The sequence below is a fragment of the Mustela nivalis genome, assembly GCF_964662115.1.
Source record: "Mustela nivalis genome assembly, chromosome: 3".
NCBI lineage: Eukaryota > Metazoa > Chordata > Mammalia > Carnivora > Mustelidae > Mustela > Mustela nivalis.
This window is the reverse complement of record NC_139022.1, coordinates 123,251,932-123,277,928: the sequence shown is the minus strand read 5'-3', so window position 1 is coordinate 123,277,928 and position 25,997 is coordinate 123,251,932. Positions and strand designations below refer to the sequence as shown.

At 52.8% G+C, this 25,997-nt stretch overlaps 1 protein-coding gene across 2 annotated transcripts in view; it reads right to left on the bottom strand.

Moving 5' to 3' along the window:
- Positions 1–25,997, bottom strand: part of SLIT3 (slit guidance ligand 3) — a gene marked incomplete at its 5' end in the record, with an annotated part of 594,733 nt that overhangs the window by 18,135 nt on the left and 550,601 nt on the right. For both annotated transcript variants that reach the window (XM_082724113.1, XM_082724112.1), the window contains 8 exons: positions 397–637; positions 2,180–2,317; positions 7,071–7,164; positions 10,302–10,441; positions 14,139–14,236; positions 20,160–20,284; positions 22,702–22,865; positions 24,803–24,874. In XM_082724113.1, the coding sequence (XP_082580239.1) occupies positions 397–637; positions 2,180–2,317; positions 7,071–7,164; positions 10,302–10,441; positions 14,139–14,236; positions 20,160–20,284; positions 22,702–22,865; positions 24,803–24,874 (1,072 nt within the window). The remainder of the gene's footprint in view (positions 1–396; positions 638–2,179; positions 2,318–7,070; positions 7,165–10,301; positions 10,442–14,138; positions 14,237–20,159; positions 20,285–22,701; positions 22,866–24,802; positions 24,875–25,997) is intronic.

The following is a 25,997-nucleotide window of genomic DNA, read 5'->3' as shown; positions in this document are numbered from 1 at the left end:
ATGTTTTTCCATTCCCTAAAAAATGCCCTGAGTGTTGGTGCCTCTGGGCCTTTGTCCATGCTGATCCCTCAGGTGAAAAGGGCATCCCCTCATCCTTCTAGCTTTCTCTAGGCGAACCCCTAGAGCTCCCGCAACACCCGGGGCTGGCACCGGCCCTGTTTGTCATCTTTCTCTGGGCAAGGGGCTCTGTCTGCCTTGCCCACCGTCAAATCCCCATTGCCAGCACAGTGTCTGACACAGAATATTTGAGGGACTATTTTCTAGGTAAATGAATGGATGTGGCTGGGAATGGGGGCTGTCATTTGCGGTGACAGCCAGTAAGGAGTTGTCCTATGAACAGCCGTGGTTCTCAGAATGGTCCGACGGAGCCTGGGGGCATGCTGGGGAGAGGCGCACCTGCAGGGAGATGTTGGCCTGGGGCCGGACCTTGGCGGAGGCCAGTTCCACGTAGGAGTCTTTGCCCACAAAGTTGACGGTGATGAGCTTCTCGCACCTCGGGCCGGCGAAGCCTGGGGGGCAGCGACAGGTCGGCTCCTGCTGTACCACGATGCACTGGGCCCCATTCTGGCACTCGTACTGGTCACAGGGACTGGTCTGAAGCAGGACCATGGGTGGGGGCTGCTCACAGAGGAGCCCGCTGGGAGGAGGGGAGAGAAGATGGAGGAGGAATGAGCGGAGGACAGTGAGAGGAGACAATCAGAGTTATTTTGCCCAGAGGGCCACTAACAGAGAGAGGAAAGAAAGATGGGAACTGGGGCTTGCTCCAGCCCTCCCACTAACTGGGAAAAGTCCTTTTCCTTCTCTAAGCCCCCATTTCCCCATTTTTACAATAACGGGGTTGGAGAGTGCTGGTCCCCAAATTTCAGTGTCATCAGAATCTTCTGGCATAAATTTGTCAAAAGCACAGATTCTCACCCACCAACAGAGGACTGGCCAAACAAAGGTGGCACATACAGACAACGGAATATTATTCAGCCTTAAGAAAGGACATTCTGACACCTGTTACAAGGTGGATGAACCTTGAGGATGTGAAATAAAGCAGTCACAAAAATGCAAATTCTACCGGTTCCACTTACATGAGGTACTTAGAGCGGTCAGATTTATGGGGTCAGAAAGAAGAATGGTGGTTACCAGGGGCCGTAGGGAGGGGGAGTGGGCAGTTAGTGTTTAATGCATGTAGAGTTTCAGTTTTGCAAGATTAAAAGTTCTGGAGATGGATGATGGTTGGCTTACTTGATGCTACAGAGCTGCACACTTAAAAATGGTTAAGGCGGATAATGTTACATTATATGTATCTCACCGGAATTTAAAGACATTAAAAGAAAGTGCAGATTCCCAGCCCCTTCCTCTCCCCACCCCCCACCCCGGCTCTCCCCCTGCAATTCTAAATTAGTAGCTCTGGGATGGGGCTCAGGAATGTCTATTTTCACAAGCCTCATGTAGATGGTCTCAATCAGGCTTTGGAAAAACCAGACTTCTTCATGATTCCTTCTCAGAGTCTGTGACCAAGGGTCATTTGCATGGTTGTGTTTATGCCGTGCGGCAAGTACTAATGTATACGGAACTTTCCCCAAACTGACCCCCACGCCCCCAACCTTAAGTCTGGTCCCTGGTGCCCCTCCAGCGCCCCCTGCACCTTTCCCTTCCAGTCAGTGTGGGCGCTAGGGCGGGTACCCAGCGTCTCCATCCACACACCCCAAGGACCTCTCCTGACCACCCGCCAGTGCCTCCCATTCCCTCTTTCTCTTCCTACTTCACTGATTCCAGTGATTAACCCCAAGCTTTTCCATTTACCTCCATTTTTCTGCCATTAGGGTACAATAATGCTTTTGTTCTCTAGCCTAAAAAGAAGACCACCGCCCGTGTGGCCATCTGACTACCCCACCGTGTAAGCTGAGCTCCAAGACGGTAGCATCTTCCGTTGGAAGGAATCACGCCCAAGCTTGACATCACTTGAGCTGCATCTTAAGTCCAACTCCCACACAGTTGCCCTGGATGGCTCTCCTGTCTATTACATGGGCTTAACAGCATCTGTTCTCAGACATGGAAGGGCTGACCTTCCAAGGACACCCAGGAGGCCCAGGGCTAGCGCTGCCTAGGAGTGGGTCTTCATTCTGCCTGCCTTAGCCTGCCCATCCCCCAGCCTGAGGGCTCCTTCCTGAGGGGCCCCCTGCCATACCTGAAGCCCTGGGGGCAGATGCACGTGTAGCCGTTGACCGCATCCACGCACTGGGCCCCGTGGCGGCACCTGTGGGTCACACAGTCATCGTTGTCCACCTCACAGAGCTTCCCACTGTAGCCGGGGAGACATTCGCACCTGGAATGCAGCAGAGCAAGGCTGTTTTGTGGGCCAGGGTGGCTTCCAGGGGGCCTCCTGTCTTCTCTGGGCTCTGGGTTCCCACAAGCTGATGTCTGCTTATGTCATGCGGGAGCTCCTGTTTTTAAGAGCTGGTGGCAGCACTCAGGGAGAAGGATGGGCGCTGCAGCCCCAGCACCTGCTGGCCCAGGGGCACCCAGCTGCACACGGGGCCCCCTGGAGTGTGCACCTGGAGCATGCAGCCCTAGGCTCCTCTGTCTGGGTGACACTGGCCAGAGTCCCAGCACAAAACAGACCCTGAAGGGACTGCATTGCTCACAGGGGCAGAGGCACACACACAGGCACACGCAAACACCAACACTTCCTGGCCCTTCTGCCTCCTGCAGGCCTGGAGCCCACGTACTGCTGTGGGCCCACCAGCTGAATTCCACTGGGCTGAGTATAAACAGTAACCACAGCCCACCCAGATCAGAGGAGGAAGGTGGGCCGGGTGGCCAAGGTGGCCAGGGAAGCAAGACCTCTGAATACACCTGGGACAGAGGAGCCCGACCTGAGAAGCCACAGGACAAAGGGATGGTCCTCCCTCCTCCTCTCCCTGCTCCTCCTCCTGTAGGAGTGGATGGAGTGGAATCACAGATGCAGCTCGGCATTGCTGGGCTTGCTTGGCAGAGCACGGTGTGTGCCATGGATTCGTGGCTAGCTAAGACTCCGTGTCTGGGGTGTCGCTGGAGGAGGACAAGTTCCAGCGCCTGAGGATCTGCTGAGCCTGCATTCAGAAACTGGAATCAGCTACGATCTGACCTGTTCACCTTTACTGATCTGCAGGGTAAATTTCAAATATGTGGCCTCCTGCTACCCCAGAAAATGCAAACTTTGAAGTCATAGCCCTCACTCCGCCTAGGTTTTTAAAGAGACCAACTGGGCAAGCTTCTTGGTGGGGGTGGGGCACAGGCTCAGTATACCTGCTAAGGTGAAGCCAGGCCCCTGGAGGCGTTTGTCTAGAAGTACCTGCAGCACAACTCAAGCTGCACGAGCCCCTCTGAGACAACAGCGGCCGCTCAGTCCTTGCAGGGTAAGGTCCAGCCTGGGAGGCATGGAGTCAAGGTGGCCGAGGAGGTCTCCATGAGGACTCGGAGGCCGTGCGCCTTAGCAGACAGCAGGTCTGGGGGCGAGTGTGTGCCTGTCCTTCTTCCTGGCAATGCTATAGCCCTCTTCACACCCGTGCTGCTCCAACAAAGCCCCGGGGCTCCTGTTACAGTGCAGTTTCTGATCAGGGCGGCTGGGTGGGGCCTGGAATCAGCACGCCGCACAAGCGTCCCTGGGATGCGACTGCTGCGGGTTCCTGCACCTGGCTTCCCACAGCAAGGATCTGCCCACCACTTCTTCATCTGCTCAGAGGAGCATCTGGGGGCATAACGTGCATTCCCTAATGTGCTCCCATGTTTCCCCCTTGCCTTTCTTCTCAAGTGTAATAAGGCTTAGATGATTTTGTTATGTATAGAACTTTTTGATTCTGGACAAGGGGGTATAACCAAGTGATCTCCTTGGTCCCAGGAACATCAGGAGTCTCCCGATGTAGCTAATAAGCCAGTCAGGTCTGGACTGACTTGCAGCCCCAGTGTTTCTGCGTGTGACTGCATGGGCGGCTTGCTTCAGCTGGCGGCACCTGACCCCGGCCTAGCAAGTGGAGAGTTGTTTTTATAGCTGGAGAGTGGTAGGAGACAGGCCAGCGTGCCTGCCGCAGGCGAAGTCCTCCGCGCACGGCAATCATTGTGACGTGCTTCTATCATTCTGACTGCCTCGGTTCATGCGCAGTGTGCTTCACTATCTTCCAGGTTTGGTAAGTTATGATTTCAGTGTTTCTATCACAGATAGGCATATGGTTTTATCTGTTCTGTTGCATCCTCACTAGAGCATCACACGAGGAAATCAAGGATGAACATCTTCAAAGTTGGGCCAACACTGCATTGGCTGCATGTCTCTTATTACTGTCTCTGCAGCCTGCCTTGGGATATAGGTGAGGAGAGGAGAGGAGGGGAGAGCAGAGAGGAGGGGAGGGGAGGGGCACTAAGATTAGGACACGCTGCACTGGGAGAAGGGGTGTTTGATTTAAATGCATTTTAATACAATCCACATTACTGAGCTGGCTATAGCCCTCTTCAAGATGCTGGGAGACACTGTGCCTAACTACATCATCTCAAGATACTAAGAATTAGACTGATTTCCTTCTATGTTCTATATTCTTCCTATTCTGTATTCTATATTCCCGCTAGAACTCAAGGGGCCTTGGCTACAGTAGAGTGAGGTTTCTGGGGACCAGTACCAGAGGATCCTGTCTCTGGCCCCAAGTCCCTCACACCCCGACCCCAGACCTGTACCCCGATGGGCCACTTCCGACCAGTTCTCATGCTCACTGTGCTCTGTCAAGTCGGCGTCCTCTGAGTTTGAGGAATGCCCCCGATCTGCTCTCCAGCTCTGGGTCTTCTACTAGTCTTCACAGCTCAGATGCCTGGCCACCATGGTTGCCCCTCGTAGGCACACCCAGAGCGCTCTGCTTGTCGGTGCAGCCTGCTCTGGTTTGGGCTCAAGACTGTTTTACGCATCTCTTCCTCCCCTTGGCCTCGTCCTTCAGTTAAAGAGCAACTCTGAGTTGAAGGCAAATCCAGGAGTAGGAAAAGTAGGATTGGGGGTTGGGAGGCTTCCCTCACCCTTACTTACACTCAGGCAGCCCAGCTACCTCTGAGCCCACGTGGCACCTCTCAGAGGGGAGAGGAGCAGAGAGGGAGGTTTGAATGAGGGTGCGTGCACGGCAGGAGGCGGGACAGAAGCTTCTTTTGGGGTCGGCAAAAAAGAGCCCCTAAGAGGCCTCTAGCATTTTCTCTGGGGATGAGATCTAGGCTGGAGTAGTCAAAACGGGAAAGGAAAACACCGGACAAGATATGTTCATGTCCCTCCCTCACCTCTACCTGTTCTAGACCCTTCTGCTGCCGATGGGACCCTCTCCCGCTCCCTCAGCTCATTCAAATCCCACCCATCTCGGCTCACCTCCGAAAGTGTGTAGGGGCTTCCCTTTGCTTTAGTAGGTTCTTCTCTCCCCTCCTCAGCAACTTGGCAGCACTCAGAGCCAGAATCGAGGGCCCCAGAAATGCCTTCTTTCTACACACTGGTTTTGTGTCACATTTCCCTCCCCTGAGTCCACAGCAAGGGCCTCGAGAGTGAAGGAATCAAAAACTTTTCACAATACCCGTGGCACTTCCACAGTGAGAATCCGAGGACAGAGGGGTCGGCTCACTGAGGGGCAACAACCAGAACCCACGATTCCTAGATTCTAGGATCACAAGATTTCTCACGTTTTTAAGTCTTGGAGAGATTTATGAGTCTAAGAGTGCACAATTCCTAAGTCCCTAAGATTCTGTGATTTAATATTGTCATTAGTCTCAGAATTTCTAAAATCTTGGGTTTCCATGAAGTGCTAAGCTTTGCAGCATAGCATTATAGTCTCAAAACCCCTAGAGTCTGGGAACTCTTCTGCCTTATGACTGAAAGCTGGACACACGCAGACTGATGACAGATCCTGGAGCCACCTAGACCCAGGGCATGAGCTTTGCTCCAGAGGCTGGAGATGCTACTGGATGGAAGTCTGGTCAGGATTCTTTTTGAAGACTCATCAGCAGAGGCACGGAGCTCCAGACCCACATCCCTTATCTTTAGGGGTGACTCTGTGGAGTCACTTCCAATATCTTTGCTGAAGGCTCATCTGGGGTGCCCCCAGCTGTTTTGGCCTTGGCATGCTCCCCCAGATTCACTGGTGCTAGAGGCTCCCACCACCTCTCCAGTGTTGGACAGAGTCTGCTGGGGATGAGGGAAGCCAACTGTGTGTGCAAGGCAGCTCTGGGAGAGGATTTAGGGGAGACTGTTCTTGGTCCTAGAGATCTGCGATGTTCCTACTGATGTCAGTCGATCCCAGGACTCAAGGATCTCACAGTTTGCTCCAGAAGAGGCAGTGGTACATGTTTTCATGAAAGAGGGGTTGTGGAGGAAGTAGAGAAAGAGCCTGGGAGTGATTTCCCGGGGTGTCATCTGATTCTCAGGCTCTGGAACTGGTACTTTCTGAGACAGACACTCCTTCCACCCTTAGAATTGCTCCTGAGCTCTCCGATCTCCCCTGGGCTCCGCTGCTCACTGTAGAGGCACCGCCACCCACGGCTGTACTGTTGAACTGAGTCAGTGTCCCCTCTCCCCTTCTTGTCCACCCCCCCACCCCCAGCGTACACAGGCACATAAGCTGGCAACCTCTCCAGAGCCACAGAGGGCAGAATGCTGCGAAGGAGGCACGCAAGGAAGATGAGCAAATGCCCTTCAGCTTCCTCAGTGGGCTTGTTCGATCATACTAGCTCCGGAGAGGAAAGTATGCTGGGGTTGGGGTGTGGTGTGGGAAGACAAGGAAGGAGGGGAAGAAGAGGGTAAGGGAAAGAGGGGATATCTTAATCTCCATCTGTCTGTCTGTCTATCTGCACAGAGAGACGGACTCACAGAGAGAACCACAAAGAGACAGACAGAGGCACATGCATAGGGAAACAAAGAGAGACGGGAAGAATTAGACCATGACCAGTCAGAGACATAGAGAAGCACACAGTAATGAATGAGTAACAGGCAGAGAGAGAGATCGGGAGTGGGAGAGAAGGGAGAGGGCCCCATTAGAGGCAGAGCCCCCAGGACCCTATGTTGCTGGGGACACAAAGCCAAGCCTTACCTGAATCCTTTGTCCAGGGAGATGCACTTGGCCTCATGCTGACAGAGGTTCATCCCGGGCACGCAGTGGTCAATCACTTCATCGCACAGCTCACCTGTGGGGGTGGGTAGAAAGGTCAGGTGCCTGGGAGACCCTGGTTAGAAGGTCAGATCCATCCAGCCCCCAGTCAGGAGGTCGTGGATCTCAGGTGCCCTGCATTCACTCTCTTGGCGCATTCTTTCTCTTGTATACCCCTGCCTTGGTCTCCGTAGCAGTGATACCGGGAGGACTTGAGTATTCTCCTGGGCACTGTCACAGCACCATCCTTCACTGTTTCACTTGATCATTCAGGGGCTGCTGCAGCTGAAACCATAGGATGCCAGCCCCTGACCTTGGTCTATGCTTAATTGTATTTCTCCTTCCACATCCATTTACGGAGCACCTCTCGCGTGGTAGACACCTTGACAGGCACTAGGGACACAACCGTGACCTAGTCTTGTCCTCCCCATGGCCTGGGGTGGGGGGTGTAGATCTACAAATTAGTAGATGACTGTAACACAGAGATGTAAGTGTGACCACGGGGTAAAGTCTGTGAAAACTCAAGAGGCTTCTTGGAGGAGTGGATGTGGGTTAGCAGCAAAGTCCACTGCTGTAGATAAGTGTAGGCCCCCCTGGATTTTCTCAGAGAAGAAACTATGAAAGGAATTTTGAAGTTGAGGTCTCTGGATACACTCCCTTTGAAAGCCATCATGCTGAGAAATGCCTAATGGGTCAGAAATACCCAGGGATGGCACTTGCACACAAGCTCCCCAAAGCTCACACCACCTGAGATGTTCTCTAGGAATGTGGAGCAGAATGAGATGGAACAGCAGGGTGACGGCAGGGGCAGATGCACCCCTGAGCTCTGGGCACCCCTAAGTCCAGCTGGTCAAGCCAGGTGGAGAGTGACCTAAGAGAAGAAAATGTGACCCAAGGGATTTCTTTCGGGGATGGGGGCGGGAACATGGGCAGTGAGGGCTGCTGGGACAGGGCAGAGGAAGGTCTGAGGCCCGGTGTCTGTTCTGTGCTGTGAGAAGAAGGAGAAGCTGACCCCTACCTTATCCTCATTTTGCCAGCCTCTCAAGATCACAGAGGCTGCTGTGTTTTTTATAGGCATTTCCTTTTCCTCACTTCCTGGGGAGACCCAGAGAGACAGTCGTCTGTGTGACACTGGCATTTTCTAGGACAGAGAGGACGATGGCATCCCATTCTCAGGCAGAGATGCATTTGAGTTAACTGCAGACACAGGCCATGGTATCCCACTAGCAAGAAGCCACCTCAATAAATGTCTCCTCAGTCCCCCCACCACTGCTCATTTGCCCACCATAAATTCAGTCCAACTGCCCTTCCTTTGCCCCAAAGTTTATTTTGAGTTGCTTTGCATTCTCTCTCTTTTTAAAAAATTTTATTTACTTATTTGACAGAGAGAGATCACAAATAGGCAGAGAGTTAGGCAGAGAGCCCGATGCGGGACTCGATCCCAGGACCCTGAGATCATGACCTGAGCTGAAGGCAGAGGCTTAAACCACTGAGCCACCCAGGCGCCCCCGTCTTCTCTTTTTAACTGCTGGATTTTTACTGTCTCTCTTCTGGTACCAAGTGGATTCTTCTGGATCAACAATTTAACCCTATATGATGCCTCCTCTCCTCTAGGGAGACCAGATACCCCTTGAGAGCATACTTTTAGACTTCTTGGTATCCCTTATAGCTAATTCAGTGGTCTGTATACAGTAGATTCATAATAAGTGTTGCCTATTGCTAACTTAACTCTCGGCTACAACTCTGCTCTGGGAAGGTAGAAGATATAGAGGAGGACACCGTCAGCAGACTTCCCTGCACTTTTCTCCAGCAGAGAGCCGCTCCTGGGACCCAGGAGGCTGCGGGGTAGCAGTGTTTCCTCAGTCTCCGTTGGCATGCTCTACTACAGTCCCAAGAGTGCGCTTGGGGGATACCGGGCTAACGGGCTGGGGGTCTGCATATGGCACAGGGACCCGAAGGGCACTGGGGGCTACTTGGCTTCCTTCTCCATGGCCTCAGAATGCCTCTAATCACTGTCCATGTATTCTCATCTCCTACCTCGTGGCTGATGTCAAGCCAGGTGCCAAAAGGACAGGCTGCTGCCGTCCCTGGGATGCCCAGTCCTTGTTTTCATCCTTGCCTTGGGCTGCTATTTCCTAAAATACGTTTCTTGCAACACACAATGTCTGTGTTGGGAAGGAGATCTGGGGTAGGGTAGGAGGGAAGCTCTGACTTCAGATACATCTGGGACTTGCAGGGTTAAACAAAGTTAAACAGCATTCTTTCAAGCAAGAATTGTTGGAGCCTCTAGCATGCTGCTTCTGTATCATACGGAAGAGAACTATTACTACACACAGTGCCGCTCCAACTCTCGTTCCTGGAGGCTTTTCCTCAAAGAACTCATGGAATTTATGGAGTTGCATTCTTGAATATGCCACTTTGGGTTGCTCCTACAAAGGAGGCTGTGCTCCCGCCAGTGGGCGGCATTTTGCTTCATCATCTGGTCTATGTAACTGTTCTCATCAGGGGCTGTCAATACAGGACATAGAGGTGCTGTGTTTTAGGGGTGGATGGGTAGCATGAGGATACTGACGAATGACCTGTGGGAGGCTTCCTGGATTCTCTGTCTGGATTAGGTTCTTCCTCTGTGACCCCACGACTCTCCGGGGGCTTACAGGTGTTGTATTCTCTTTCTACATGTCTCTCTCTACTTGACAATGAACTTCTTACGAGGGGCCACTTTGTCTTGGCCATTTTTGTATCCCGGCTCCTAGCAGAGTGTCTAGAAGCTGTGAATTTCCAGAGAAAGCAGACTAGACCTGAACAAAGCAGAAATGGAAAGCAAATGCCTTTCGCTGGCCTCAACCAGCCCTGGCTCTCCAGGGTTCCCAAAGCAGGGGATGGCCATCAGCCACTGGAGCAGACAGCTGCAAGTGCCCTGGGAACCTGATTCAAATGGGGAGGAGCTAGGGATGTGCCGGGTGGGGTGGGGGAGGGGGGCGGGGGAGGGATGGGAGGGGCCAACAAGCCAAGAGGGCTTCTGGGAAGCCCCTCCTGGCACAGCACCACGTTTGGGGGATTCACATCTCTGTCCATGGGGGCAGAGGGTGGGGGCCCTGAAAGAAGCTAAGAAAAGAGAATTCTTTAGCACATGACCCCTGGCCCACCGCCATGCGCAGCTGCGGGGGGCCTCACCCGTGTAGTTAGGAGGGCAGACACACACGTAGTTGTTGATCCCGTCCACGCAGGTGGCATTGTTTTCACAGTCGTTGTCCTCGCAGTCGTCTGGATTGATCTCACAGCGCTGGCCCTCAAAGCCCAGAGGGCAGGAGCAGCTTTGGGGATGTGTGGGAAGAGGAGGAAGGGAGGTGGGGGGGGGGGGTTGACAGAGAGTGGGGTGGGGTTGGGGTGGCAGAAAAGAAGGTTGGGGGGAGATAATTAGTCAGGTTTCTCTCTGGATGGAGGCCCCAGGCGGCACTCTGTATACCTGAAGCCCTGGGGTCCTGAGCAGGGAGACCCTTAGGGGCCACAAAGGTCATTTCATCTAGTCTGTGTCTCTGGGCAATAGTCCATCCCCTGGCCCTGGATGGCTGCCTGCCTCCATGCCCCCAGCCCCCAGGTGGAAGTGGTTTCCTGGAGAGAGCTTAAATTCTCCAGCTGTCTTCCTTTGGTTCTTCTCCGGAAGTGGTTTGTAGACAGAGAAACAGCAGAACACACATCCCCCTCTGAGTGACTTTCTACTCAAGGACAGGCCTTCTACCTCGAGCAGGAATAGGACACAGTGTCCAGATCAGGATCTGCGGCCAAGTATCGGGAATGAATTCTGGGTCTGCTGCTTCCTGGTTATGAGACTTTAGGCCAATTAATTAAATCCATGTCTCAGTTTCCACATCTAGTGACTGGGGGGGTATAACCTTCCCCCATGGTGGTTGTGGGGTGTGAGGAGATGACACAAATAAAAGGCTTAGTGGGACCCTGGCACACAGAAAATGCTCAGAACATGTTCGCTAGCTTCACTTCTAGATACTTCTACATCTGGCCTCCTTACCCTTTCTCAGGGATGCCACTGTTCCCTGTGTGTACTCCTACTTCTGGGACCCCTCCAGCTTCTGGGGTGTAAGCGGACGGGGTGGGAGGCTGCTTTCCTGCCCATGCTGTGGCTCTCAGGTGAGCTTCGCTCAAAACACTGGATTGCACGCAGCATTCCCCTAACTTGTCTCTGAAGCACTACATCTCTTGGATAAAAACCTCAAACCTTGGCAGTCCTCTGCCCAGCTTTAGTCACATCCCAGAATTAGGGGTACAAACTAAGCCGGGACCGAGAACCCTGAGCGGATGAGAAGGGGCACAGGTGGGAGAGGAGTATCTAATTAAATGAGCTGCAGGGACTTCCTTCCTCCGTGGCTCAGCACCCCCTAAGGGATTTACACCCCATTCACGGACATCTGTTCCAGCTGCAGACTCGGGATTCCAGGCCTTTCTCTGTTTTAGAGACTGCTCTGATTTGGGATTGAGGCACTAACCTAAACTAATAGGAAGTGGATTTCTAGAATCCCACTTAACTTCCTTTCCTCTACAACCTGAAAGCTGTGTCACATCTTCTATAGGAGGCTCGGGGCGGGGGGTTCTTCGGTCTGAGCTCTTGAGGTAAAGCAAAATGATGGATTCTTGTTTTCTGTGAGGGACTCTGGTGTTCATGAAAAGCGATTTCCTCAGAGCCAGACAGAGGGTAGGTTTTCGAAGGTCTGAAACCACAGTATTGCCTGTTTTCTTGAAATGAATTACCCGGGCTGTCCCCAGAGCCTCGGGATTGCATGAAACTGGGATACGGATGGCTGGCCAGGGACCGGCTTTGCTCGTGCAGTGGACAGAGGGTGGGAAGGAGACTGAAGTCTCCTCTGCCCTCACTGGAAACCTTGGCAGGCGGTTGTCAAGGAGACTCCAAGAGCACCCAGTTAGCTTGGGGATGTAGGACAGGTCCTATCTCCTGTCTTGGTCTCCTGCTCGGCCAGCTCTGCTGGCCTTCGCTCTTTTTGTGAGCAGATAATGCGCTAAGACTGGAGAAGCATCTGATGAGGAGGCAGATGTAACTTAGATGCAGTTATCCCGGGGGAGGGACCATATCCTGGTCCCATATGACTGCCGTCCTTGTAAGAACACGGCCAGGTAGAGACAGAGACCCAGGCTGAATGCCACGTGATAATGACGACAGAGACTGCAGTGGGGCAGCTGCCAGCCAAGGAAGGCCCGAAATCACCAGCCACCAGCAGAAGCGAGGATGGGGCGAGGAAGAATCCTGGCCTTTCCCCTACAGGGTTCAGGGAGAGCATGGCCCTGCTGACACCCGGAGTTTGGACTTCTGGCTTCTGGAAACATGAGAGAATACATTTCCGTTGTTCCAAGATACCCCTGTGTGGTACTTCGTTACAGCAGCCTTAGCAGACGGACACAGGAAGGAAAAAGGGAGCACAGCTTCCCCGACGAGTGTCCCTCACTTTGACAACCTATCAGGGGTTAACCTAGTGAGGGAACGGGCTGCTCTTGGGGGGCCCCCCATAAACTGTGCTGCCCCCAGTATGTGGTCCTCACTGCCTTAATCCTCTACTCCACTTCCCTAATCCCGGAGGTCTGGGCCCTTTTTCTTGAAAATGAAATTTGGAAACAAGATCCTTCTGCTCACCTGCAGCTCCAGAGAGGGAGGCGCCCACAGAGAGGAGGGTGGGGCGTGTTTGGGGGGTGGGAGGTGTACTGCAATGGCGAACCAGAGAGGAGAGACATGGTCGCCTGCAGGGGCACTCCTCTCTCTTGCAGACCTCCATCCCTTGGCTGGGTGGGCAGAGCCAGGCTCTTACCCTGGAGGTGTTTCCTGGCTGGGGCCACATGGCCACCTCCGTGAAGTTTCTGTGTGGTTTCTACCCCCCGATACCCGCTCCCAGCGATAAGGTTGGAGTGGGTGGTTTGGCTGACTTCAGGCAGGAAAACAAACCTGGCCTTGAATTTCACTTTTTAAGAGCCGGAGTTTGATGGGGCTGGCTTGGCAGGTAGATGCAGGGGCAGGCTGGGTTCCTTGGGTAGGAGAACTGGGAGCCCAGAACCTATTGTAGACCACATGGCAGCCCCAAGCAAATGCCTCTGATACTCGTTTGCAATCTGAGCTCTGACACATCCACACAGCTTGGCTCGGCACCCCTTCCTCTCCTGCCTCCCACCCACTCACTAGGGGTGTTAAAGGAACCGCTTCCTACTGGTCTGCTTTTGCCAGGGCCAGGGGCCAGGAAAACTGGGCATCTGAAAGCAATCGAGAAGGGTGGGAAGTAGGAAGGGGGCCTGGGGATTGGCAGAGGCCTTGAAAGCCCACTTTTAGAACAGGGATGGGAAAAACCTAAGTGGCTTCTATTTTCTTTTCTTCCTGAGCTCTTAAGGAGGAACAAGTTTGGGTGGGAAGACCCAGGAATGAGTGTCAGGATAGGTGACTGAGCAAATCCATCTCTGTGCCTCAGTTTCCTCATCTGTCCAATGGGGCTAGCCCCAGCCTCCAGTGGGTAGGGTCACTATGAGGATTTAAACAAGATACTACAGACTAGCTCGTGCCCAGAACATAATGAACATGTAGTCAATGTCACCTGTTATTACTGTTTGTAGCACCCAGAAGAGTGCTGGAATTCCCACGCTGGGGGCGCCCTGAGCTGTCGTGCCATCCTTCTCTGACTTCTGCCAGCAGCTGTAGCCTCCCCTGGTGCCCTCCTGGCTCTGGAGACAGACTCTCTGAACTCCCTGCACCAGCACTTGCTAACCGTGTCACCGCAGAGAATGGCTCCTGGGGGTGCCCCGACCTTCTCATCTGTATCATAGGGATCACAGGAGCTCCCTCATAGGGTGAGAAGGGCCTTGAGCTCATCCGCGCGATGGGCTTGGCACAGTGTAGGCACATAGTAGGCCCTCAGGGAACAGCTATGCCTCTTCAGCCTGCCCCAGGAGTCAGCGCAGAAAGCCCTCTGACGGAGGGAGGAGAGGCCCACAGGGTGCAGTTACCTGAACCCGTCCTTGTGGCTGTCGCTCAGGTGGCAGGTGCCCCCGTGCCGACAGGGGTTCTGGATGCAGGTGTTGATGGGCACGGTGCAGTCTTTGCCCTGAGGAGAGGAGGGAACAGCGCCGGGTTAGGGAGGCTTTCAATGGCCTTTCAATGGCCCATCCCAGAGGATGGGGCCGAGCAGATGGCCGCAAGGAGGCCCCGGGACCAGTCTGCTGTGTGCCCTGGAGGAAGCCAAAGGGGACCCTGGGAGTGAGTGAGCGAACTCAGGAGTTTGGGCCTCAGCTTCACTAGTTCCCAGAATTCACATCCCGAACTGCAGGGCAAGAATACAGGATAACCTGGGTTCATGGTCCAGCTTCATCTCTTTCTGGTGGGCTGACCATGACCTTGTGTAAGCCTTCTAGCCTCTCCCAGTCTGCCTCACAGAGGTGTAGTGAGAATGAAATGCGGTCTTTCCCATAAGGAAATACCTCAAGAATGTGAAACGTCTGGCACACAGTAGGCGCTTGGTACATGCTAGCTGGTGACTGTATTCCTAGACCTGCGGAGGCTTCCATGGGGCCCCAACATGGGTAGGGCAGAGGAGTGCTGAGGTGTGACCAGCAGACCTCGCCCCTGTAAAGTGACAACGCCCCCAGTCGCCCATCTTTGATGGGTCTGGAAGTGGACCTGGGTGTTGGGACTAAAAGTTCTGATTCTTTGAGAATCAGAATCAGCCGGACTGAGGACGCTGTGACGGACAGCTGTGGGTGGGGTGGCATTCCTCTGGAGCGGGCCCCTCTGAAGGGGCACACTTGAGCTGAGAAGGAGCCAACCGTGCTGTAGGCAGCGGGGAGCGCACTGGGCAGGACAGTGAGGGCGAAGGCACTGAGAAGGGATCCCAACGCGGACACTGTGGCCGTTAAGCCTCCGCCGAGGGAGCCGCCCACTGCTTGGCCCGGGCTCCAGCTTCTCCCGTAGGACTGATGCCCCAGAACCGCGGCTAAGTCTTGACAAGCAGTCCCCTGAAGGACCCCTGGGGTCTGGGGAGGCATCCGCTGCATTCGTTTCTGGGCTGTGGGCTTGGTGTGGGCAGCATGCCAGGCGGGGTGATCACGGGAGCCCTCCCACTGCCACACCACCTGCTCACCATCTGCCTGAGAAAATCCTCTTCCTGCCGAGGCTGCTGCCAGGACCTGGGGCGGAGTGGGGCCGGGCTCCCTGGCTTGGAGGTCACTGCCAACGGGGCCTGCGACCCTCTTCCCAGCTCACACCCTGAAGCCACAGGCAGTCTCCAGCGGCCTGGAGGCACAGCTGCGTGGGTCTGGCCCTCACGGCTCTCACTGCAAAGGGCCAGTCTGGGGGTTTCTCAAGGAGGAGAAGGAGTATGCAGTTTGGGGTGGGACTGGGCTTACTCTAGACCAGAGCAACCCGGGATCCCTTTCAGAGACTCAATGTGTGCGATGGAAACTGCAACACTCATTCTCAATTTATTGAGCACATTTTCCATTCCAGGCCTCACACTAAGGGTTTTATATTCACGATCACATATAATGTTCACAACAACCCTCTGAGATTGGTATGGTTGTTATTACAGCCATTTCCAGATTGGGAAGGCAGGCTTGGAAAGTGAGCTAATATGTCCAAGATGGCATGGCAAAGAAGCCAGCCAGCCAGTCCGTAGCCGGCGCCGGGGACCTCTCTGCTGGCCCTCTCACAGCACGGCTCCAGACTCCGCACGCCTGGGTAGACGCTCCCGTCCGACTGCTGTGCGCCTTGAGGGGATTACCAGCTCTCTCTGAGCCTTGTCGGCACTATCTATAAAGTGGGGATAATAATGACCTCACCTATGGTGACGAGAAATCGCGCACATATATAACGCGCACCTGGCATGTGACGGTAGCGCTGGAAGGAAGAGCTCTTGAGATGGGGATGACGTCAGGGGTCTGAGGCAGGGCTGGGTGGGGGTCGGGGGGGGGGGAGATCCAAAGACTTTTGCAGGCCTTTGGTTGGGACTGAATTGTTCAGGAGTGTGAGTGTGTGTTAGACGGATGAGCCGTGAAGAGCAGGACAGGAGGACCTTGATCAGGTCAAGGCGGGGGCTTTCCTCGCTCCTACTGGGGCCAGCCTCTCAGCTCTGGGGAACTCTCTAGGATCAGGGACTCCAGGTGGGATCCTCCCTTGGGGGTGGGATGGGGAGACGTGGAGTTGGTGGGGTCTCCTGCAATCCCTTATGCTGAGCTCAGAAATCCAGGAGGCAGACCCTAGCTCTTGACGATGTGCTAATTGGGCCTGGAGGCGAGGATTTCTGTCACTTACGTGTCCTTGAGAAATAATCACCATTGTCAATGCCTGGCTAATTAGCTCAATTCAACTCTCTTCAGCCTCACTTTGCTCAAATCTACTAGATTTATGGTGCTCCATGGTCTCCCACAGTTGTGTGTGTGTGTGTGTATGCGTGTGTATATGTATGAGAGAGAGAAAGAGGACAGACACCATGGCTGGGACTTCTGGCTTCTTTTAAAGGAGTTTGGGAGTCACTGTCCCCACTGGAAACCTCTTTCTGAGATGGGGCCAGGTGGGCCGCTCCAGGACCTTGCCTAGTCAAAGTATGGCCCTTGGGCTACTAGCACTGGCATTCCCTGAGATCTTGTTAAAAATGCATAAGCTTGGACCTGACCTCAGCTCTTATGGGTCAGAACCTGTATTTAATAAGGTCTCCAAGAGGCTCCTGTACACATTACAGTGTGAGGAGTGCTGTGCTGGGACACTGAACAGAGCCACATGAAACTAAATGGCTGAAAACAGAATGAGCCCAAACATACAGTCTTTCCCCCAGCGTTAGCACAGCTGTAAAACCGTTGTCTCTCTGAAGCAGCTGTTGAGTCTTGGCTCTGAGGCTGCCAAAGTGCATGCATGACCTGTTCCGTCCTCACAGGGGCTCTGCTGGTGAGGAGACGCCACGCATGTGCAGGGCCGGGATGGGGAAGGGCTGGGGGCACGTGAGGCTCAGAGGGAACTGGTTCCTTGTGGGGTGTAGACTCTCCTGCAAGGGAGATGTGGCCTCTGGGTTTAGCTCATGTACTTCCTAGGTGTGGGAGCTGCGGATATTATTTAATCCTTTGAACCCCAGTTTCTACCACTACCAGAAGAAGACAACAAAACCTCTTTCAGAGGATAAAAGAGAGTATGAGATCAGGTGATTTGCTTACGTTGCTTCACAGAGGCCTGGCCTTATAGATGAATAGTAGCTGTTACTAAACATTACGCAGTGGGGGGTCATGCTTTTTGGGGTGATATTGCGGCTTCTCACGGTCACTCAGACAGTTAGTGGAAAAACTGAGATTTGGGGAAATAATGAGATAAATGTCAGAATGCTGAGCGTGGTTTCGTGGGTGTCTGCTGATTGTCACCAACTCTGCAACTCCCCCAGGACTACTCAGTCACTCTGCTCGGGTGGGCTCTGACCCCAGAAGAAGGGAACACAGGGGAATAAACACAGGGCAGGGGGTCGGATGGAACCCATGGTTTAAGGGACCTCTTTGGTTCTACCTGCTGCATTTTGAGGTTAAGGAACCTGAAGTGGGGGCCGGGGAGTAAGAGCTGTTCCAGGTCACACAGTCAGGTAGAGACAAGCTCTAGGGGTCCTGCTTGGTGTTCCTTCCACCAGCGCACCCTACTCTGCCCTGGTCTGGAGACTCCAACAGCTCCCAAACGGCCACGGATTCATGGTGCTTGCCAACAGGCCATGAATGCGGTGGTCAAGAGCATGGGTTCTGGAATCAGGTGGTTCTAAGCTCTGAATCCCAACGGTCTCCTCCACTATCAGTTTCCTAAACTGGAAAATGGACCCGGCCTCCTAGAGCTTCAAGGAGGGGTAGGCAAGATAATGTTTGCACCTTGTTCAATGTGCTCTCGGTATGTAGCAGACACAGTAAGTGCTGCCTGCTCATGTTCCTGCTGTCCTAGTCATCACCATCATCACCACCACACTCTGTCCCACCACCAGCCTCCTCCACGTACCCCAGACCTGTGCGAGCCCAGCAGCTTCCTAAAGGCCCCAATCTCTGCTCAAATTCTCCCACAAGGCATTCAGAACCTTGCAAGCAAAGTCCAAACAAGCGGCATTGTCCCGCCAGAGCCCTGTGCTTGCACTCTGCTCTGACCCCGAAGGCCAGGCCAGTTTCACAAGAGTAGCAGGAAGTGGGGCAGGAAGCAGCCAGGGGCTGCAAACCCAGCTTCCGGACTTTCAGACACAGGCTGATTGGACAGAGAAGGAAGCAAGACTCAGACTGTGAAGTGGTTTCCCTTCTCTTTCAGAGAGGGATGACATTGCCCGCCTCAAAGGCAATTATAAAACTTAGGGGAGGGAATAAATGCAAACATCCGGCTGAATGCCCAGCACACAGTCAATGCATAAAAGAGAACAACATACATCTGGAACTGGGGATGTCATAAGTGTACATGTCCCCTTTCTAGGAGAGCAACTGATGGCCTCTGACCATTCAGGGTCATGGACCGAGAGTCCTGGGTGAAGGTGAAGCCAAAGGCCGCAGCAGGCTGGCTTACTGCGTGCTTACTGAACGACTCTCCTAGGTGTGCTGCACACGTTACTGTGCCTGGGATTCGCACTGCACAATAGAGATGGACCCTGGTTTGTCGATGGAAGGCGGAGAGGAGACCCCGGGCCACCACCGCACAGCACAGCTGGAGCCCACACTCGCCCTCTGTGTAATTCCACAGCCTGTTTTCTGCATTAACTTAATACAAGGGAGCTTGAGGACCTACGCCTGAGGATGTCATCTTAATTTCTCTACTTCCCCCTGCAATGTCTGTGCACATGCACACGTAGGATGCCTGGGTCTGGCGTGCTTGGCTGGGGCAAGACTGGCTGGCAGGCTGCAAAGGGAATCCTCTGACTCTCCTGTGCCAGGCCCATAGGTGGCACTCTGACACTGTCGGCTGGAGACACAGCTGGCGAGAAAGAGCCACCGGGGAGCCCTGTTCCCCAGAGTGAGTCTGCCCCTCAAGCTGGTCACTACACACACAGATGCCCCTGGGGACAGCAGGCCCAGCGATGCCGGCTCCCTCCCACTCTGCCACACTAGCCATGGGTGTTAGATAGGCTCTGGCGTGGTCCTGCAACTCCTGACTTGCCCACTCCATTTGGATGGGCACCCTGGGGAGGTGGGAAGCGGGGGAGGTCATCCAGGGGAAAGGGTGGGGACTTTGGAATCACATAGCGCTAGGTCCTATCCCAACCCTTCAGTTTATGAGCTTTGGGACATTGAATCAAGCCCTTTCAACAGTCCAAGATGCAGTTTCCACATCTGCAGATGTAAAGTAATTAGTCTTCCCCATAGGGTGTGTTTAAAAAGTAAAGGTGAATAAAATGCCAAGCAGACCACCTGCCACGTAGTCTATACTCTATAGATGTTAGTAGGGAGGCAGGATAACATGTTCTAGATGGATGAGAAGAAAGGAGGAAAAGTTGTTCTGGAGGTAGCCTGGATTTCTGGGGAGGACACCCAGGAGAACCGGCATCTCCATCCCCTTATGGGCTGACCTGAGCCTGTCAATGTTGGTTTGGCAGCCCCCACGCCTTTCAATCGACCATCCCTCTATCCTTCTTGAACTTGAGCTGGAGCGGTGCTTCCAGCCCTGGCCATCCGAGGGCGGAGCTGGAGGTGGAGGGGAGGATCTGGAAATCCCCTTGAAGGGAAGCCAGGATGGTGAGTTCCACGGATGCCTCTGCTTGGAAACATCTGAACTCTCTGAGACTTAACTTCCCCATGTTTAGCAAAGAGCATACAAATATTACACTTCCTCCTTATCGCTGAGTGTCACTGTCAAGACTGTAGGGGTTCTCTGTGGTTTGCACGACTGGGCAGCAGTAGACGAGGAGTGGTACTGGCAAAGACCGCTCTAGAGTGACCAGCAAAATGGAGTTGTCCAGGCTGCCCTTGGAGAAGGGAGGGTCAGCAGGGCACAGGGTCCCCTCCTGGGGCTGTGGAGGGTGGGGGCAAGGCTTCCTGTCTTACCTTGTAGCCATAGGGGCAGGTGCAGCGGTACAGCTCCACGGGGTCCTGGCTGCACGTCCCGTTGTTCTTGCACGGGCTGGAGAGGCAGGCATTGCACTTAGCTGCAATGTTGATGTCCACTGGCCCTGGACAGCGAAACCAGAATGTTGGTAGCAGGTCACGGTCACCCTTCCCTCCCCTCCTCTCCTCTCTGGCCCCATCCTCAGCCAGCTGCCGGCTCCTCTCCATCTCTACACACGGGGCAGTTGGCCCTCCCCAGCCAGCACCATCCAGTCTAGCTAGAGTCCCATTAATGAAGTCACTGTCCAGTGGGGCATCATTCAGAAGCACTTCTGCAGTCAAATCAATTACTATAATTAGCCTGATCCGATTTTGGAGCTAATCTACAAACAATGCACCTTAATTAGAAGCCCCTTGTGTATCTTTTAATGTTCTGGGAGCTCTGAGTGCAGGCTCCATTTGGACCTTCCATTCCTCTGCCCCCAAGCACCCCTCCCCATGGAGTAGTTCAGGCTAGGCTAAGGAGGGCATAGTGCCTGGGCCAAAGGAAGTCCTTCTTGTGGAACCCTTGAACTGGCAGGAGGAGGGAAGAGGTGATGGCAAAAGACATAGCGATGAGGTCAGTGGTGGCTGGCAGACTGTGCTCAGGCGCACATTGCCTCTAAGACAGTTCCTACTACGTCCTGTTCTCTTCAGCTGTAAGGGAGTGAGTGTGTGTGTGGCGGGGGGTGGCCCTCATGGTCCCTGCACAGAGCTTCGAAGACTGGGTTGACACTGACCCGCCCAGGCAATTCTGACCATTTGTGGGTAAGGGAACAGAAAGAACGGCCCGACGGAGACTCTGCCAGCTGACTCAACCCCAGGCTTCACATTAGGAAAGGGATGTTCTCTGGCCTGGTTTGCCGGGGACTGAGGGGATTCCCAGGATGCAGAACTTTCAGTGCAAAAACCAGGAAGGTCCCAGCCAAACTGGGATGAACAGGTCACCTTATGATACGAACAGCCAAGGTGCTTTTATAAATATCCCCAGCGTGTCCAGGCTGTGCCCCACCCTGACTGAATTTAAAACCTGGAGCTTGGGGCCCAGGCACCAGTAGAAAGGTCCTCAAGTGATTCCAAAATATGCAGCTATGATTGAGAAGCACTGTTTTAGAGTGAGCTGGGCCTCTTTAACATCAATCAAGTCAGATGTTTTGGAAGCAGGAGGAGGAAAATGAAAAATTAGCTTAAAACCAATGGAATGTTTTCCTGCTTTAAGCAAAAATGTGAGACACATGAAGTTTATAGAGTAATCAAAGCATGTATGTAAATCAAACTCAAGGCTCTAAGAGATGAGCAAAGGACATTAACAGAAAATATATAATACAAGCGGAAAGTAAATTTTTGAAAAAAAAATTCAGTTTCCCCAATAAAGACAGACAAAATAGGAGATATGATTTTTTTAAGCCTCTCTAATTAGAAATGAGATGAAATGAGATAAAATAATGCAAGAGTCTGGTGGAAAATGCACTCAAATGGTGCTATTGGGGGCATAAAGTGGTTTACGACCTTTTTGGAAACCAATCGGCAATATGTGTGAAGACCTTAAAGATGATCACATACTCTGGTTCAGTAGCTTCTGTTCTCTGAATCTTACTAAGGATATAATTGTGTTTTATTTTCTTAGAGGGAAGGGGCAAAGAGAGAGAGGGTGGGGGGAGGGGCAGAGGGAGAGGGAAAGAATCCCCAGCAGACTCCGTGCTGAGTGTGGAACCTGATGCGGGGCTTGATCTCACGACCCTCTGCTGAAATCAAGAGTTGGACTGAACCCACTGAGTCACCCAGGCGCCCCTAAGTGTATAATTTTAAATAGAGAAAGACCTTTATGCATCAGTGGTAAGAAAATAATTGGAAATATCAGTGAGTACTATGGGTTCAGAAGCAGGAATTGGTTAAAGGAGTTACGGCAGAATATTAGCCTGGTGGGCAAGACTGTGAACTCTGGGATCAGAAAGACCTGGAAGCCTCCTAAGACAAGTCTTGAGAAGTCCCTTAATCTAGGTAAGCCTCAGCTTTCTCATTTTTAAAAATAAGGGTAATACTGAAGTCTACCGAGAGTGTTGGGGAATTAATACTTGGAAATTAAGAATTAAATGAAATAACACACAAAAAAGGGCTTAGCATCATGCCCAGCACGTAAGAACTCCGTAGCGGTTTGTTATCATAATGATATAGTCTATTAAAATCTCATGTACCAAAAGCTTGCCATAGTAAAAATGGGAAAATGCTCATGCTTTAAGAATGTTGGGTAAAGAAATGCAGGCTAAAGATTTTTCTCTGTGCAAAACTACATAGAGAAAGAAGTCAGCAAGGAACACATAGGGATGCCAGCAGAGGGACCTGAAGGAGAGATGACAAAGCGTCTGAGTCTCTCCAGGTGGCCCATGGAAGAGTCGGGGCAGTGGTTGCAGAAGTCCCATCTGTTGAGATGCCCAGCTCTGAGGGGCTGTCGGAGACAGAGCAGACCCCTGGGGGGGGGGGGCAGGGGACAGTCAGTAGGTACCTTTGCACTGGAACCGGTGGGTGGGGGTGGTGAGCAGGAGCCTGTCGGCCATGGGCTCGGGGCTACTGCAGCGGGCGATGCCGGGCTCCTTGTACCCCGCCTTCACCCACTCTGAGAGCCAGCGCAGACTGCAGTCACAGTGGAGTGGATTGGTTCCCAGCGCCCTAGAAGGCAGAGCAAGACGTCAGGGCCCCCTACTCAGCTTGGCCCAGAGGCTCCATGGAAAAACAGAATCTTCAGACTCTGGCAGGACTAGGGGTGTCTGACTGGAGGCCTAATGGAGAAGTAGTTTCCACTGGGCTAGTTTCCACCAGACTCCAGATAGTCCTTCCAATCCCTCCAGATGTTTCCACCCCATCTAAGGCCCTCCCACGTCTGAGGTTTTGCTCGCACCTGCCCTGCGAAGATTCAATCCTCAACTCAACCCCAATCCTAGCCCTTCCAGGATGCTTCGAACTTTGGCTGGCTGACTCTCGGGCTCACTTGCCCCGCTGAAAGGATCTACTCTGCAGAGAAGGTGCTGGTACACAGCAACCTAGGGAGAAGCTTCAGACCATGGAAAGGGCTCAGAGCCTGCCACACCTACACGTTCTGTGTCAGTATATTGATGATTTTGAGCTAAAGGTACTTGAGAAACGGCAGGTGACAGAAGGGCTCTCTGACTTCCCTCTTTCTTTCTCTCATTTTTAAAAAGATTTTATTTATTTATTTGTCAGAGAGAGAGAGCGAGAGAAAGAGAGAACAGAAGCAGGCAGAGTGGCAGGCAGAGGCAGAGAGAGAAGCAGGCTCCCCGCTGAACAAGAAGCCCGATGCGGGACTCGATCCCAGGACCCTGGGATCAGGACCCGAGCCAAAGGCAGCGGCCGAACCAACTGAGCCACCCAGGCGTCCCGACCTCCCTCTTTCTACCTAAAAGCAAGTCATAAAGTTTCCCGTGAGAAAGCTGCCTTCCCTGCACTAAAAAGAGAAGATTCTTACCACCAGAGCCTGGGAGTCAATGCCAAAATGGACCCCTACGAACAAGCCTGTTCAAATAAACCTCATCTTCCAACAGTCCCTTGATATATTTCCTGGCCACCACCCCTTAACAGACTGCCCCAGCCCAAGGCCCTTTGTCTTGTCCCATCCCCACAGGTTATCATTTTTTATATAAAAATGTATATAAGCTTTTGGGCCCAATGGTGGCTTCGGGTCTTCATTTTCCTTTTAAAGACCCCCACGTACACATAAAAATACCAGATACATTTGTATGCTTTTCTCCTGTTGCCCTGTCTTACGTTCATCTAATTCTTAGGCCAGTCACAGGACCCAAGGGGGTAGAAGCTGACTACACCAGTCAGCTTAAAAATGCACAGGAGAGGGGATGGCACGGGCTGGTGCAGACCTCTGCACGGGGGTGTCCAGACAGAAAATACAAGAACTTTTGCTTCTTTCAAAAATCATATCCTTTAGCATTTCTACTTCTTGAATGTTTTATAAGGTGCATACATAATGTATCAGTATCACAGTATATGCATGACCTATGAAAATAATTAAATATGCATGGAGTTGGTATACAGACTCAAAAACGGTCACTGGCAGAGGTATGTAACAGCTAATATGTGCAGACCTCGGTTTCCCCTGCATAAAATGGGGAGGGAACACCTCATGCCGAGTGGTAGTGAGTTTGTGCTCTAGAGTCGAGGTGAACCAGGATTTGAACCAGGGCTCTGCTGCTTACTTGCTGTGCAGCCCTTGGACAAAGTCTTGAGCTCTTCTCAATTTTTAAGTTTCGCCATGTGTAATAAGGGGACAGAAATGCTTTATTGCTGTAACAAGTGAATGAGATAATTCATCTAACGTGTTTATCACATAGTAAGAGTTTTATGTTAGTTCTTCTTATTAAACATTTACCTTGTTTACATAATTGATGACACCCCTGAAGGTGTCTGAAGCAGAGAACACACGAGGTGCACCATGTGGGCACGTTTTTATGGAACGTGCCCTGTGCGTCCCAGAAGGAACATACACTGAAATGTGTACAGGGACGTCACGGTCCCTAGCACAATCAGGATACTCTGTCTTCAGCCGATCCACACCCAGGAGAACTGAAGCTACTTACAGATGGGAAAGAGACGTCAGGTCGCGGAAGGAGCCTTCGGGAACACTGGAAATGTCATTGCCGTGGAGAGTCCTGAAGAGGAAGCACAGGGCGGAGGTTAAGCCCCAGGTACAGTTCTGAGCTCAGCAGGCCCTTGGGGTCCCAGACTGGCCCCGACGCCCCTCAGTTGTACTCAGAGTCCCACTGTTCCTAGAAGGAGGTGCCTCCTCTGTGGCAAGTGTGTGCCTATATCCACGTCCAGCTCAGCCGTGCGGATGGTGGGGGGTGGGTAGAGGGTTTGAGGGAGAGGAGGATGGAATTTTGAATCTGACAGGCCCAGGATGGAAGGAGAAACTAGTCCCTTTTAGCTGTGGGATCCTGGGTGCTTTAGCTTTACTCTTCCGAGGCTCCGTTTTGGCACCTGAGACATGGAGAGAGATGTCTATGTAATGGAGGCAATGGAGAGATTCTGGGAAGAACCACGGTCAAGACGAAGCTCCAGAGCTGCGCTGCTTGCCTTCAACTCCTGACTCTGCCACTTACCAGCTGTGTGACTCTGCCCGAAGCTATTTACCTCTCTGTGCCTCCGTTGCCTATTGTTCCCTCAGCGGGAATGAAAGTAAACAGATTTGTCAGAGAAGGTGGTTGTGGGTGCATTAATCCATACAAAGTCTAGCATTTTCTATGTGCTAAATGACCAACCATTATTCATATATGTGAAAGGGTCTTGAAAAATGGCTGGTACAGATCAATGAATTAGTTCCCTTCACATTCACCTAGAGAGGTTTGGGGCAGACTGAGAAATGTGATGAATCCCAGCTCAGGTGACGGGGGGTGGGGTGCTCCCCAGCAGAGTCCATGGAGCTGGACACTCAACCAGGTCTGGCGTCTGCCGTAAAGCCAATGTATCTGGTGCTCGCGTGCCTCCAAGTGCATTTCCTGACAGCATGTCCAAGAGGCCAGGCGACGCGCTCGGCGTTCATCCCACCCCTCTCCACCTTGTGTGGCAAGAGCTGGGAGCCATTCTCACTTGCAGAATGAGGGCATAGACGGCGCTTTTAGTAAACGGCTGCAGGATAGGTCCACAAGAAAAACGAAATGCACACTGCGTCAGCACTCAGGTAGCACTAGTAAATCCGTAACTCATGGCTTACACCCTCCTTTGAAGGACTGATCATCAAACGCCCATAGAAAGTCCCCATCCCGATGACTCCCT